Raw genomic sequence first — 16,488 nt, 5'->3', positions numbered from 1 at the left:
ACCCAGGCGCCTGGTGTGTGTGCCGTACATCCTCCTCCTCGCCTCTGTTCCGCTGAACCTATTTGTCCAAGTAAAAGGTTCCTTGCTTGGGTGTTTCTCACATATCATTCTTTAGCTTTCCTGACACACTGCACCAAACATCCCATCCCCAGATCCACAGAGTCCACTTACGTGGAGTTTTTCTGGTTAGTTCTGCCTCCTTCCATTTTTCACAGCTGTCTCTTTAAACCGCTGACTATAAGGCTTTTGTGTTTTTTAAAAACATCATCTGGATTGATTAATCATTGCAATTGATCAAAACAACATAAATATATCACAAAATTTGACAAGTATTAAAAATGAAATTTTATTGGATGTGCCACTTTAATGAGATGGGGCTTCCCCACCCAAGCAGTTCATGTACGTTGAAAATATTACTCATTGCTAAATAAGACAGGGAATGGCATCAATTCTACTCTTATTTTTTATTTGTATAGATTAAAGCACTCTCTCCAAAATTTATTCAGGTCAATAGGAAAATGGGAATAGGAGTTTTGTTACAGCAACGTTACCTTATTCTATGAGTACCTTCTTAGCAAAACGCCATAAATAATCATTTTAAATTTTTAATGATTCATCGTTTGAAAACTTGATCAGGCCAATCTTTCAATTTTTTTTTTTTTTAAAGCAAAAAGAAACTTGGAAAAAAACCTGCGTTAGAAAAAGATCTGTTACCTAGTCATTAGAGTCCTTCACTTTCTCAACCTTGATACTGCATTCTGAATGGTCCCTTTGCTGGGGTGAGGTACCACTGTTAAGATTTAGAATGGGTGAGATGTACGCCTGTGGGTTGTAACATGGGCGAAGGGCAGTTGGGAAGGGGAAGGAGGGAGAGAATCAATTACAGAACGTGAGGCAGCTCCAGAAGACCACGCTGCAGTGTAAGCAGTCATGCGGCCACACCTCTGTCTTTTGGAGCCGTTTCCCTGGAATCCAGGGTATGTCTGCTTATCTCCACCTTGGCCATCATTAGTGCTTATGAAAGCCCAGGAGATACAGTCATGTATTTTTAAGGTCCCTATAATTTTTCTGGTTCCAACCAGATTCTTTAGTTACAGAAGAGAACTCTCCCTCAGTCCTCTATCTGCCTTTCTATTTTCTGAGCAATGAAAAATGTGTCAATAAAGCAAGGAATGGATCTCACAGTCTGCTTCTGGCAGCAGGACTCTCTAGAAGTGAGGATGGCTCTCCATCACCACTCTGCCTGCCTCTGAGCCAGTATTTCATCTTTGTTCTCATCATCCATGTATCTTCCTCCTTCCCTCACGTCCTTGGCTTGGTACACAGATACACATCTTTCTACACAAGGTTGCTTCTCCACCATTTAGTTATATCCACTTCAACCCAGACAAGGCACCCATGCCCTCCATTGCAACAGAGTTATCCATTCCATCTCATCAAATCAGAAGAGGTGGATGGCTTTCTTCATACTTTACATAGAGGAAAAGTGAAAGTCGGATTACCCAAGGCACAGAGCAAGCTGTAGAAGACTAGAAACGAAGGCAGGGTCTTTTAGCTTTCCACCTACACTCTCCCACTGATTTCATCCCTGTCAAACAAAGATAATGATGGTTTAAGACACCAAAGGCACAATGTCAACTTGAGGAAGCCTTAAGTGACAACGCACTGAAGGCTGTGTGCTGCCTGGAGCTTTTTACTAAGTCCACCTGCATCTTGAAGGCACAGCACAGGGCAGGCTTAAGAAAGTCCTCCAGTATGCAGAGCTGGAAGACAGAATACAAACTCCTAAAGGCCTCTAATAAGTCACCAAAGTTATCAGAAGCCAAAGAATGATGACCAACATTAACAAGGATAAACAAACGGAAGGTGAGAACTTACTGTGTCCCCGATCTTCAGGCCTTCACACTTCCTCTGACCAGGGTAAGATACACCGTCCTGGCAGGTAGCAGTGAAAAAGAGATTGATATCCTCCGGCTGATCCCAGACAGACAGCTCCACTTTAGACCGGATGCTCTGAACAGAGAGAGAAGATGAGGCCAGAACCAATTAGTAAAGGCTGCAGCCAAGATGCTCTCCACACTGGTTCTCTGATGCCCACATGGCTTCCTTTAACTCCGGGATCTCAAGCCAAGGCCAGAGCCAGTGGGCTAGGTTCGCTGCCCCTCCCTCATCCCTTTCATCCTCTCCACACCCACACACTATCTTACTAGCCCTGGCCTGAGGTCTCCCCTCTGTGAGCTCAGAGAAGTTGCTAATGGCCCACCTGCCATATGATAATCTCATCTGCTTCCAGGGGTCATGCTCTGTTCCTGCTCGTCTCTGCAGAATCACCCCATCCCCACCCTCAGCTTCAGACAGTGCCTCAAATCTTGCCGTGCGCGCCCCAGACACTGGGCCTTTGCACGTGCCTGGGATGATGTTCCTTTGCTCAGCTGCTCTTCTCTCTCCTCCCCCGGCCCTCCGTCAGCTCCCTATCTTCCTTCCCCATCAGCTCAGCAGGCACCTCAGATGAGGTCCAAATTCATGAGCTCTGAACTACATTCTGAGAGAATAAGACCTTATACGTGGATTATGTTCTCAAGACAACGGATGAAGCAAAAATCAAGCCAGAATTACCCGACAGATTAGAAAAAATAAAAGACTAAAAATATCAAGTGTTGGAAATGAGTTGGAGCAACTGGGTGCCTCATACCCTGCTGGTGGGAGCGTGAACTGGTACAAGCCTTGAGAAAAACATTAGGCAGTACCTACTAATGCTTAGGTCAACCTTAGACAAGCAATTTACACTAGGATTATATCCAACAGAGATGTGTACTGACCAGAAAACACGTACGAATGTTCACAGCAATGCTGTCTGTAACAGCTAGAAACTGGAACTACCCAAATGCCTATCAACAGAACAGACTTTTTTTTTTTTTCAAATTATGGTGTGTTCATGTAGAATATCACACAGTACAAGAATGAATGAAATGACTACATGTCATGACACTGATGAATCTCATATCACACAGCCCAGAAGAAGCCAGACGCCGAAAGCATACATAGTCTATGATTCTATTTATATGAAACTCAAAGACGGGCACAACTAAAGGTTACCCCCAGGGGACAGTAACAGAAAAGGACACAGGGGTTCTGGATGCTCGTAATATTCTGCTTTTTGGCCTGGGTGGTTCTATACTCGGGTGTATTTATTTTATTTATTTATTTTTGCGGTAGGCGGGCCTCTCACTGCTGTGGCCTCTCCCGTTGTGGAGCACAGGCTCCGGACGCGCAGGCTCAGCGGCCATGGCTCACAGGCCCAGCCGGTCTGCGGCATGTGGGATCTTCCCGGACCGGGGCACGAACCCGTGTCCCCTGCATCGGCAGGCGGACTCTCAACCACTGAGCCACCAGGGAAGCCCTACTCGGGTGTATTTAGTTTGTAAAAAGTCTGTACAACCTTCTGTAGGTCTCCAAGTTTAAAAAATTGACACTGAGAATCTCTAAGGAGGATGTACTTTAGAGACGGAGGCCAAATGAAATAACTGGCTTGTAGTTAGGGCACATCTTACAAAAAGAATTTTTTATACACTAAATACACTCAGAATAGCAGGGTGCACATACTCCGAGAGACACATGCACACCCCTTCCAGATCAACTAACTGACAGCCTTTCAGACTCCCACCTCCTTCTCAGGCGCACTCCAGGGAACAGGGCGTTGGACGGAATGGCAGGCAGAAGTGCTTCCTGCTCTCATGGGGTTTCTTTTCTTTCTTTTTCTCTTTTCTGCTGAGCATGTAGTGTCAAACTTGAATTAGGTAAATATGCAGTTTCCCCAACACATTAACAGCTTGTTGAAAACACTCTCTGCAAGAAATAGTCTCTCCCTTTGCAACAAATTGTCTAAGTGCTTCTACAACTCTAAAAATACTCTCTCTTAAATCCACTTCCTCTTGTTAGTGCCAGCCTCCACTGGCAGAGGGCTTGAGAGCGCCACTCAGCACACACAGCTCTCCTGCTGTTCACAAATCTGTTCTCCCCACTGAGCTGTGAATTTCAAGGACCATATCATATTTCTCTCTAAGACTGAACACAAGCTTTTGCTGAATGGATGGATGGACGGATGGATGGATGGATGTTTTGACAGCAGCTATGGTAGACAGCTCAGGCCTATTGGAAGAAACTTAATTTTTGAAAGACAAGGTAAATTAAAAATTATATATATTAAATGCAAATAAATGTGGGGATGAGGCAAAACAGTTTATCATTAAAGGGCTAGGTAGATCGGAGCTATTTAAAAATTACTTGGGATCAGTCTGATGAAATATGAGGGCCCCGTGGCTCACAACAAGACTTTGGGAGAAAGCATCAGCCATTCCCATCAAGACGTGCTGAAGCCACTACCCGGAAGCATTAATGGGGAACTAGGAGGAGGGAGAGAGCGCACTGGGGACCGGGACTCCTATTCAATGAACCAGTAACTATAACAGATGCAAACAGAATCCTATATTCTCCTCTGGCCGTGAGACCCCCAAGTTTTGTGTTCAGATCTGAAGTTTGTATTATTCCTGATCCCCATGTTGTCTCGGGTAGGAACTGTGGAGATTATTCAGTTCAAACCTCCCATTTTATGGAAGTGGGAACAGAGGCCAAAGAAAGGGCCTTATCCAGGGCCACTGAGCTGCCAGGGGCAGGCAGGCAGGACCAGAACCGGGCCTTCTGGGTCTCCCTGCAGTGCTCTCTGTAGTCACCAGACCGGGCCCTTCTTTACTCGAAAACTGGCTCTGATCTTGGACAGTGCAGATGGTCAGGTTGTATCCTGGTTGAGTCAGTCTCCCCTCAAAGATTATGAGCTCCTGGAGGGCAGGACTGTGTTCTGTTCACTGTTTTATTCCCACCGTGTGGCATGATGCCTGCCACACGTCAGGCAGTATTTATTTGTTGAACAAATGAATGAAATGGATGGAGTACAGGATATATAGCAGAGGATCAAAGCCACAGCCAGTGCACTTCTGATGCATGAAAACTTTTGTGTCATAAGATAATTATCTGAAATTCAATTAATTCCTACCAAATTTGCCTCTGAACATGATTCCTTACTCCTCACCCTAGGACAAGAAGACAATGTCAAGAAGTTTAAAGGCTATGAAATACTCAGGCTAGGTCCCATCTGCAACTGCGTTAAGTCAGGCCAGCTGTGGAGTGGGTGGGAGCAGACTTCATGGCAACAACAAAAAGAGAAACATGTGCTCGGAGAGGACTCTGATGTCACCCTCCACATGCAGCTCTAGTGGTTTCCAGCTCATTCTTTTCTTTCCCACTCTGAAAAGGGACCCCCCCCGCCGCCATGATTTCTCTCTGAGTGCCACCCCCCTTTGTCAAGGTGACATAATGCTGGTGGTGTGTGTGTGTGTGTGTGTATGTGTGTGTGTGTGTGTGTGTGTGTGTTTGCACGCACCCAGGGCCCTACCTCTGAGCTCTAGAAGGGAACCTCTCACCAGCACCCACTGTACAGCAAAGCTCCACGCTGGTGATCTCTCACAATAAAGAAGTTGGCACAGCAAGAAAAAACGTAGAAATCGAAGCCCAGAGGTGAACGTTTCACACAGTGAAAGCCAAGAACAACAGACTCGATTCTACGAGACGTTACATTAAATGTGCCCTTCCCGTTGTGCTCCCTCCCCAGCCTAGAGTCACACCATGGCCATTTCCACTGTTACCTGTGCTCTGCTGCAATCCTCTCAGGATGTCCCCACGGACGGTGTACCAACTATAAGCGAGGTAGAAGTCAACCCCAAAGCACAGAGGTGGCAAGGTGATGCAGAGAAACACAAATGGTCCCATGAGAGCTGTGCTTGGACTGTGGCCGGGGAGAGGAACAGGTGAAAGGACAACCAGAGCCCCTGCACGGGCCAAAGCGCACGTGTGTATGCACACGCGCGCACACACACACACAGGCTGTGCAGGCCAAAGTGCACATGCACACGTATGTACACACACACACAAACACACTGGCCTGTGCAGGCCAAAGTGCACGTGCACACGTATGTACACACACACACAAACACACTGGCCTGTGCAGGCCAAAGTGCACGTGCACACGTACACACACACACTCAGGCCCGTGCAGGCCAAAGTGCACGTGCGCACATACACATATACACACACACATACCACCCGTGCGGGTTCAAATCCAGAAGTATGGGCAGCTGAGGCCCAGCCCGGGCCTTCCCGTTTTGCCAGAAAGGACGGCAGCCGGCGGACGGGGTGCTAATCAACGTCAAGCACCAACACACCCGCAACGCGGCCTCCACCAACCAGACTGTGCTCTGAATACCTTGCTGTTTCTATATTTAATCTATTTCTTTAAATTTCCACTGAAGGAAAGGGCAGAAGTAGGGAGTTACCAAGGGTCCCGACTTTTTAGGGTGACGTACACATTCATTGTCTTGAGGTAGTGATGGTTTCACAGGTGTGTACAAGTGTCAAAACTTATCAAAATATACACTTTAAGTCTGTACACTGTATTGTTGGTTAATTATCTCTCAATAAATCTGTTTTCATTTTCCAATGAATCTGCAGGCCAGAGTGCACGTACACACACTATCGTTGTGGATAGTATTCCAGAAACGCACATTTTAAAGGTTGAATTTCACACGTTCACTCATGAGTCACATGTCTTGTTTCCTAACGTGTTCTCTTCCAGACACACCAGTTTAACTCAGAGTCCAGCTACGGTACTAGATTCCCAAAGGTCCTCAGGGGGCTCATCCCAGGTTTCAAACGCAGCTCCTGCCTGGAATAGACCCCCTTCTCTACTCTTCTGGTTCCCAAATCCTCAGCCGCAGAAAGGGCTCCCTGCTCCTCTCCTGACCTCAACCCAGGCCCCTGGATTTCCATTAAGAAAACGAATTTATCTACCATGAATCCTGCTCAGGGCCAATGCAACGTGCCTCAGAGGGAGAGCAGCACTGAGCACTTATGAGATCCCGCCCAGGGAACCACCACCACTGTCTCGTGCACCCTGGTCTTCAGGGGACCCACACACGGGTGTGGACGTGCAACCCACTTGGCCGCACAGAACGCTGACTGAGCAGAGCGCCTTTTCCATTTCTGGTGCACACCACCCCGCCAGTTCCACAGAACTGGGTGTCATGATGCCCTCCTATATTAAAGTCTCGAGGAGCAGGGCCCTGGGCCTTTGGCAGGAAACGCTGCCGGGGGAGCCCCAGAGCTCTGTCAGCCACCCAGGGCGTCAGAACTCAGGAGCTGACCTAGGATGGAAATGCTGGGGGGTGGCTCCTCCCCAGAAACCCAGGAGAAATCCGCAGCCCACGCCAAAGCCCAGGATGTGATTGCCCCTCAGCCATTGCTTTCCCAAACGCCCTGGCTTGGCAGGAAGCAAGCACTGGTCACTGCACTGTTGACAGCGGTTCCAGCAGCGGCCCCCTGCTAACCCAGGGGTCTCCAAGCCCCGGGACCCCAGCAGGACAGAGAGAGCAGCCCAGGGTAGGCCTCCGGCTCTCGCACTGACTCCTCTGTTCCCTGTCCAGAGCTTGAGGCCCAAGGCATCATGGTGAAGAGTGGCCCTCGGGACGGGGGTGACATTGGGTAGGCCCAGCCCGCCGCCGACACACACTCTTCTCAGACTCTCAGCATGTTACGCTTCCACTCGCTGTGGGAATCTGAAAACCGCCAAGTGTAGTTAACCTGGAAATCTGGTCTCACTGGGTTCTAAGGTGGCCACTGGATACGATGAGGATTAAAGGTCAGAGATCAGAAAAGAGGACGTTAGTACGTGGGGAATAAGTTAGGAAAGGAGAAGGAAGTCTAGTTTCTCGCAACAGGAAGTTCCCGGAGTGAGGCAGGATCACAGCCTGTGTGAGAGGCAGAGGATCCTTAGCTGCACAGAAAGTGAAGGTGCGGCAGAGGACGGAAAACCAGCCACAAATCCTCACTGCTGCCCACTCACCGCCTTCAGGACACTGAGGCTCCAGGAGACCAGGTGAGGGCTGGGAACCCCCAAGCTCTGGGTCCCCCACGGCGAGGGCATTACCTACAGCTCCTGGTCTAGCCGAGCAGTAACGCAAAATAAGGCTGGGGCTTCCCTGGTGGTGCAGTGGTTGAGAGCCCGCCTGCCGATGCAGGGGACACGGGTTCGTGCCCCGGTCCAGGAAGATCCCACATGCCGCGGAGCGGCTGGGCCCGTGAGCCATGGCCGCTGAGCCTGCGCGTCCGGAGCCTGTGCTCCGCAACGGGAGAGGCCACAACAGTGAGAGGCCCGCGTACCGCAAAAAAAAAACAAAAACAAAATAAGGCTGCATCAGTAGGGTCACAAATTCAACTGGAAAGGCAGAGCTCCAAATACACATATGAAAATCAGTCATGGGAAAGTAAGATGGTTTTTCTAACACACATGTGATTCCAGAGTGGTTAATCACATTCCCAGGTTAGCCCACATGTCTATTCTACGTAAGTTCAGGACTAACATTATTCCTTAAGCTACATTTCCTCTATGTAGAACTTTGTTTTAACAGGAAGATGCACTCTGAATTCCAATTTGGGAATTACCAGGCCTCATGAGGGGCTGGGTGGGCACTGGAGGCCTTGCAAGGAGGGGACAGCTGAAGGCACATACTTCCCAGCACAAGAAATCATGCTTGTCGTTTTCCCGAGAAAAGGTAGGTCTGAGCCAAATACCTCCTGGGTGTTAGAAATTGAGACGAAGGAGGGTAGGAAGGAGAAAGGTTTGGGAATCATGGGTGACTGGCTTGGGACGTGGCACTGACTGCTAAACTACATCCTTAAGTGCTGTACTTAGTAGAGCAGAGCCGAGTTAACAGGACGGGTTACAAAAGCACAGGATTTAACAGGCCCACTCAGGTTTCCTCTGAGAGGACCTGATTACAATCAGACCCTAGTCTGCAGGTCTATGTGGAGCTCCAGAAGCCTGGGGGATTTCAGTCCTGCCCACTGGGAGGCGAAGTCAGTGTGTGTGCTTCTCACTTCTCGCCACGGGGAACACAGAGGCCTGAGTCCACCTGAGTCCACACCAGCTCCCTCAGGGGGAGAGGGTGGGGGAAGAAACCAGTGACTTACGTTGTATGCATTGATAATCAGTTGAATTATATTTTTGGAGTTTCCGTGTAATATCTCCACCGTTGTTCCAGGTATCAGGGCTGTAAAATTCTTGGGGGGGGGGGGGAAAGAAAACAGATGAGCCCATTTTGCCCTTCCACACTGTCAAAGAGTAAACGCTGCCCTACTGAGCTAGAACCGTCAGGGCCCCCAGCACTGATTCTGCCACTCTCTCACACCGTAAACTAGAGAAGATGCCACAAGCAGAGGTAAGAAGAAGGCACAAGGGAATGGACTTGTTGCAGTCGGCTGTGCAATCTCGATTCTTGAAGGTCTGGGTGGAAAGGGCCTGGCAAGACCTGTTCCTGAAGCATAATGTCATGCTTCTTCTCGGAGACCCCTCCTCTCTGGCATGTAATGGACAACTCTCTGGAATTCCATCCTCTAAGGTCAATACATTATGGATGTGCTCGCCCTCTCCCCGCCAGACTACACGGGCAACCCCAGGTTCAGTTCAAGGATGCCCTCGACCTGGCCAGCAGAAGTGAAAGGGGAAGCTTTTCTAAGGGTCTCAAATACAGCCTCTCTTTTCCTAGGAGGGAAATGAACGTGCATGGTGCCTTCCCAAGGAGGTCTGGTATCTCCGGGTGAAGTCTTTGGCAAAGCAGGCAGCCTTGAAGTGGCTGCCTTTCCTCTTTCACTTGTACGAAGGCCTGAGTATGTCACTTACTAAAGTGACAAATTGCTAGAAACACCCGCCACCCTCAGCCTGCCTTGGGCTGGATATGCCTCCCGAGCGAGAGGTCCTTGGTTCTGAGCAAGGCTGGCTTAAGCCGAGGTGGGTCTCTTCCCTCCTGGAGCATCCGGTAGCATTCTCAGTACAGTCTGTGCAACTGACCTCTAAAAATGGTATTTGTGAATGGATATGTTCTACCCTGCTATCTTCACTAAGCAACCTCCTTCCCTTGTTTTCATCTTCTAAAATTGATTCAGACTAAAAGAAGATAAAGAACTCAAGAAGGTGTAAGTGGCATTTTATCAATGATTATCTCAGGCAGAAGCAACAGAAACACACCATCAGACAAGGGTTCTTTGGGGGATACTTAAGAGCAGTAAAGAGAGGGGACAGGGGTTGGCTGTTCTAGAGGTGGAGATTAATTTCTCATAACCTCTCAATTCAAAAGATGTCAGAGGTGAGCTGGGCTTCACACTTGGCTCACACGAACACTCCCTGAGCCGTCTGGAGGAGAGTTCTAGTGAAAGGCAACTTGCCTGTGATCGTGGGAAAGAGCACATTCACGAGGGAAACGTATAATGGTGGCCCATGGGATGACCTGGGAAGAGTCTCTCTTAGACAGGGCAGGCTCACACACATACTGCTCTGTTCACTCAAGACACGTATTGTTTTCTTCAGAAATTCCTGTCCCAAACTAACCCACTGGTCCCCCGTACTCTGCAGGAAGGCATAAAAGCTCTATAGACTGTGGGACTGGTGATGCAGCCTGCCTAGATGCCTAGTTTTCTTTCTGTACATTTTCAGTTTATATCTTCCTTCCCTATTCCCAGGATGCTTCCGTTTCATCATCTGAAAAACTATGTCCAAAGTTTTTCTCATTACCAGATTAGAAACCATATGTTTAACTTCCTTGGTATGTACTGCTCTATGAACGCTTAAGAGCTTCCTTAATACTATTACTTTCCAGTAGATCAGATCAGGGCTATATTCCACCCTCCTCTGGATCTCTGCCCACACAGAACAGGGCTGTTAACACCCCTCACCCGGCCTCCACACTTCACCTGACCCCACATTCCAATCTCCCATTCATCTCAGGGTCAGCAGGGCCCCCAGATTCAGGCCATCAGCCTCCCTCACTCCCTCCAGGTGTACCTTGTAGAGCATATAATGGTTCTTCGTCACTGCAAAGATGAGGTTGATGTTGTTTTCTGCCAATTTCTCTCCAAGCAAGGCAAGGGATGGATAGTCCTAGGGCCAAGGCAAAAGGCAAGGTTGTAACACTTCTCCCAGGCTGACACACGAGCACGTGGCTCCAACGTGTGCTCAGTAACTCATCACTTGCCACGATAAGCACCTTCCCCTGGCAGCGCCTTAATAACCACGCCCCATCAGCAGCTCCTTACTGAGAAACTGTGGGGGAGATTCTCCAGGAAAGGACCCTCTGGCACCTACGAAACTAGACTCACTCCTCCTACCCCTCCAACCCAGAATAGAGAAGTGGTGAGTGGAGGTTTCCCACACTTGGTCCGTGTTTCCATCCCTTCAGCAGGAATGGGGCAGAGGGGGGAAGTCCCCAAAAGGAGAGCCACCACGTCCGACCACCTACCGTCAACACCTGTTATCTTCCCTCTCTTCCCTAAGACTGATCTTCCTGATCTCCTTGTCCTATTTTTCCTTTTCCTGTGCCCAGTATTGGGCCTGCCAATGTCCCCTACAGGCTCTGCTCAGTCCTCTCATGGCTCAGAACGGGCAGAAGAGGCTGCTGACATTTGGACTAAAAGTTGGGCTATGGCGGGGGAGGGGTGCAGAGCAAGAAGGGAGGGAGGACACCTCGAGGCAGCTCAGCAACGTCCGGAAGGACTTTTAAGGGCTGATGATGGACGCTGGGGTCCTCATCGGTGAGCTCTACAGTTATCAGGTTGTACAGTTACGAGTTCTTTTTCCAGACTCCATTACTCTTGACCACCTCTTAAAACTGGAGAAAACAGGCTAGTCCAGGAAGAATGAGAAAGAATTTCTCTCTAGCCAAACACCAGAATGGGCTTGGGAAGGAAGAGGGTGTAGATTTGGGGAGGAAACAACTGTACAGCAAGTGTGGAAAAATCTTAATTGTTGGCTCTGGTTGATAGTTAGGTAGAGTCCACTTCACTGGCCTAGCATATGTTTGAAATTCTGCCTAAGTTCTGTTTAATCGCATGGTCCCAGTGACAGGCTCCTGGGAATGGAAGGTCCTTGGGGCTTCTCCTCCCGTGTAGGACACCTGCCGCCCCACCCCTGACACGGATGGAACTCAGGGCATCAGGAAACCCATTTCTAGAAGTCAGGAAGTCTTGTCTTTGCTGGTCTTGCCCCATAACTTCTATCCCAGTTTTTGGCTCTGCTGGAACACAGTCCTCTCCCTCGTGCAAAATCACCTCTCCCCTTTGAGATCCATCCTGTCTCGCCAGGTCACCTCTTCCCTCGACTAAACACTCCCCATGTGGGGGCACAAAAGCACAAAGCTACAGAAATCCCTGAGAAATGGTCTAAGTTAATGACGAGGAGAAGTTCTAGAAGCCCAGTTGAAGAAGATGGAGTAGAGACCCAGTCCCAAGAATGGGGTGGAGAGTCGGTGAGTAGAGGTCCAGAGGAAGGTGGCAAAGGCCGGCGAGGTCTCGGACCATAGGCGGGGCGGCGGGAGCGGTGCTGGGGTTCCCTGTCCTCACCATCTGGTTGGAGGCAGTGTACTCGTTGTCCTCATTCAGGTGGCACTGGCCGTCGTGAGGCTGCACCAGGCCCCCCAGCTTTCCGTCCAGCGCGATGTGGGGCACGTCGTCCGTTGTGAACACCAGCAGGTGCAGCGCGTCCTTTCGCCAGCCGATCTTCTCCTGAGGGACAGATGGGTGTTAGGCCTTCCTGGCTGCCACCCGAGACTGCCCTGGGGGAGCCTGCCCCTCCCTGCTCGACTCTGTACCTGACAGCCACTCCCCTTGGACGCCTCCCCTTTTAGCCTCCCCTATAGTTCCTTCCACAGAGCAGCCTTTAGTAGCCCCCCAACCTCCCTTCAACACACTCGGCTGGCTGCCCTTGTCTAAGATGACTGGTAAGTGATCACTTCAGTCCCCCAAGTAGACACGAATCACTCACAACAGAGTGTTCTAATGACCGACAGACAGATCTGTCTTTGGAGGATTTGAGAAAACCGGCCATCTTTCTGGTAGAAGTAAACCACTCCAATCACGAACTGAACTAGTCTGGTAGTTAAGGTCAATCAGACTCGCTCTTTTCTCCCTTTACTGCTTCACTGTATGCAATGTATCCACTCTTCAGACAGAGGCACGGCTCAATACGAGCTACCTTGCAAGGGAAGGACTCTATTTTTTCATATTTAGACACCGTGGCCCCGATACTACACAAAAACACTCCCAGTCATTACTAGTAGGAGCAGCTAGACCCTGATACAGGGCAACAAAAACTGGGATAGGGTTGCCTTCATACCAGTAGTGAAAGAGCATCCCAAAATACGTGGGTAGCAGGATGAATACAGGAAGGGTTTAAACACCGCTGGGTTATCTACACATGTACACTTGACACTGAAATAGGAGACTGGATTCACAGACTTTACAAGTTAAAAGCTATCACCTTATGGCAGATAAGGGATTGAGGGTATCATCCTCTCTTTCTTATCGCCACAATGATGGATAAAACAGCCTTCAAGAGGTATGATATTTTCTCATTTGCTCCGAAAGCAGCGTGGAAATAAGTCACAAAGAGTCAGCGTAACACAAGGAAGAAAAGGCAGTTTGAAAAGAAGCCAGGGAGGACTGAAAGCCAGGAGGCCAGCTGTGAGCAAAGAATTCACCTTTGGGGAATCAGTTTCCCAGACTCTCAACGTTCATCCAACAGACAATTACTGACTTCCTACCACATGCAGTCCCCATGGAAGGCACTGGGTCTAAGAAACAGCCTGTTCCAGACCTCAAAAAGCTTGCAGTCAAGTGGAAACACAGCTTTAACGTATCACAATAAGCATGCTTTTTAACATCTTTATTGGAGTATAGTTGCTCTACAATGGTGTGTTAGTTTCTGCTTGATAACAAAGGGAATCAGTTATACATATACATATGTCCCCACATCTCTTCCCTCTTGCGTCTCCCTCCCTCCCACCCTCCCTATCCCACCCCTCTAGGTGGTCACAAGCCACCGAGCTGATCTCCCTGTGCTATGCGGCTGCTTCTGAGAAAACCATAATTCAAAAAGAGTCATGTACCAAAATGTTCATTGCAGCTCTGTTTACAATAGTCAGGACATGGAAGCAACCTAAGGGTCCATCGACAGATGAATGGATAAAGAAGATGTGGCACATATATACAATGGAATATTACTTAGCCATAAATACACTTTTAACGGAAACCCGGGGAGGAGGAGAGAAGGCTTCCCAGGGCAGAGGAAATGTCAGCTGAGCTGAAGGTGAAGAGGACCCTTCAAGGAAACTGGAAGAAGAAATGACAGAGGAGGCAGAAGTTGGGGTGGGGAGTGGGTTGCTCTAGGTGCTGGTAAAGGCACAATGACCAGGCCGGGCACGTTTTCAGAACCCAGAGGAAGCAACCTAGAAGGTCCCTAACACAGATGCATTCTAAGCTGTGACAAAACTGATCTACGGTATTAGAAGTGGAGATAAGTGTGTTCTCTTGGAGGCAGGACTGGGTGTCTTGAGAGGGGGTGTTAATAACTGGAATATATGGAAAGACAATGAAAACTCATCAAACAATTTTGAAAAACAACAACGAAGCTGGGGGATTCATTATCTAAGGCCAAGACTTATTATAAAGCTACAATAAGTGAGACTGTGTGGTACTGACAAAAGGATAGACACATAGACCAGTGGAACAGGATAGAAACCAGAAATAGACCCACACATACGGTCAATTCGATAGAAGGTATTGGAATAATTAGACATCCATATGAAAAGAAAATGAACCTCAACCCACAGCTCTCACTGTATACAAAAATGAACTCAAAGTGGATCACAGACCTAAAACTATAAAACGTCTGAAGGAAACAAAGAAGAAAAGCTTTGTGACCTTGGTAGAGGCAAAGATTTCTTAGATGATTCACAGGATAAAATTTTGATGAATTAGACTCTGTCAAATTAAAAACATCTGCTCTGGGCTTCCCTGGTGGCGCAGTGGTTGAGAATCTGCCTGCCAATGCAGGGGACATGGGTTCGAGCCCGGTCTGGGAGGATCCCACGTGCCGTGGAGCAGCTGGGCCCGTGAGCCACAACTACTGAGCCTGTACGTCTGGAGCCTGTGCTCCGCAACAAGAGAGGCCGTGATAGTGAGAGGCCAGTGCACTGCGATGAAGAGCGGCCCCCGCTTGCCACAACTAGAGAAAGCCCTCGCACAGAAACGAAGACCCAACACAGCCATAAATAAATAAAGTGGAAGCCTGTCTACAACAAACATTAAAATACAAGAAATACGAGCTTTCTTTAAAAAATAAAATAAAAAAATAAAAACATCTGCTCTTTGAAAGATACCACTGAGAAAACGAAATGACAAGACACAGATCGGGAGAAAATGTTTGCAAAAAATAAAAATCTGACAAAGGACTTGTATCCAGAATGTATAAAGAACTCTCATAGGCCAATAACAACACAAACAACTGAACTTTAAAAGCTAGAGACTTGAAGAGACATTTTACCAAAGAAGAGATATGGATGGAAATAAGCACATGAAAGGATCGTCAACAACATTAGTCATTAAGAAAGTGCACAGGGCTTCCCTGCTGGCGCAGTGGTTAAGAATCCACCTGCCAATGCAGGAGACACGGGTTCAAGCCCTGGTTCGGGAAGATCCCACATGCCACGGAGCAACTAAGCCTGTGCGCCAGAGCTACTGAGCCTGTGCTCTAGAGCCCACGGGCCACAACTACTGAGCCCACGCGCCACATCCACTGAAGCCCCCGCGCTCCAGAGCCCACGCTCCGCAACAAGAGAAGCCACTGCAATGAGAAGCCCGCGCACGGCAACGAAGAGTAGCCCCTGCTCACCGCAACGAGAGAAAGCCCGCGCACAGCAATGAAGACCCAACGCAGCCAAAAATAATTAATTAATTAAAAAGAAAAGAAAAGGTGCACATTACATTCACAATGAGATGCCATTAGATAGCTATGCCAATGGCAAAAAAAAAAAAAAAAAAACAGCCCTGAAAATACCAAGTGCTGGAAAGAATGTGGAACAATCACAACTCTCATAAATTGCTAGTGAGAATACAAAATGTTTTGGCAACTCTGGAAACCAGTTTGGCATATTCTTATAAAGTTAAATATACAATGACCATCAACTCAGCAATCCCACTCTTTGGTATTTATCCACGAGAAATGAAAGCTTATGCTCACATAAAAACTACTATGCAAATATTTATATAACAGCAATTCGTGATCACCAAAATTTAGAAACAACCCAAATGTCCATCAGGTGGTGAATACACAGACAAACGGTAGTACATCTCTACAATGGAATACTATTCAGCAAGAAAGAGGAACAGACTGCTGATACACACAACTCGGATGAATCTCCAAAGCACTAGGTTAAGTGAAAAAAGCCTGACTCAAAAGGCAACTTACTGCCTAACTCCATTCAGAAGATATTCACGGAAAGACAAAGATAGAGGGACAGAAAACAGATTGGTGGTTGCCAAAGGCTGACTGCA

At 48.2% G+C, this 16,488-nt stretch overlaps 1 protein-coding gene across 5 annotated transcripts in view; it reads right to left on the bottom strand.

The window, feature by feature from the left end:
- ITGB5 (integrin subunit beta 5) overlaps positions 1–16,488 on the bottom strand; it is a 126,346-nt gene that overhangs the window by 37,695 nt on the left and 72,163 nt on the right. For 4 of the 5 annotated variants that reach the window (XM_033855724.1, XM_033855725.2, XM_033855727.2 and 1 more), the window contains 4 exons: positions 12,499–12,660; positions 10,946–11,041; positions 9,079–9,168; positions 1,879–2,013 (listed from right to left, as the gene is read on the bottom strand). In XM_033855724.1, coding sequence (XP_033711615.1) covers positions 1,879–2,013; positions 9,079–9,168; positions 10,946–11,041; positions 12,499–12,660 — 483 coding nt within the window. The remainder of the gene's footprint in view (positions 1–1,878; positions 2,014–9,078; positions 9,169–10,945; positions 11,042–12,498; positions 12,661–16,488) is intronic. The other variant, XM_033855726.1, reaches the window with a different exon arrangement.

The sequence above is a fragment of the Tursiops truncatus genome, chromosome 4, assembly GCF_011762595.2.
Source record: "Tursiops truncatus isolate mTurTru1 chromosome 4, mTurTru1.mat.Y, whole genome shotgun sequence".
Taxonomy (NCBI): Eukaryota; Metazoa; Chordata; class Mammalia; order Artiodactyla; family Delphinidae; genus Tursiops; species Tursiops truncatus.
The sequence above is the reverse complement of the archived record's forward strand: the minus strand, read 5'-3'. Positions and strand labels throughout refer to the sequence as shown.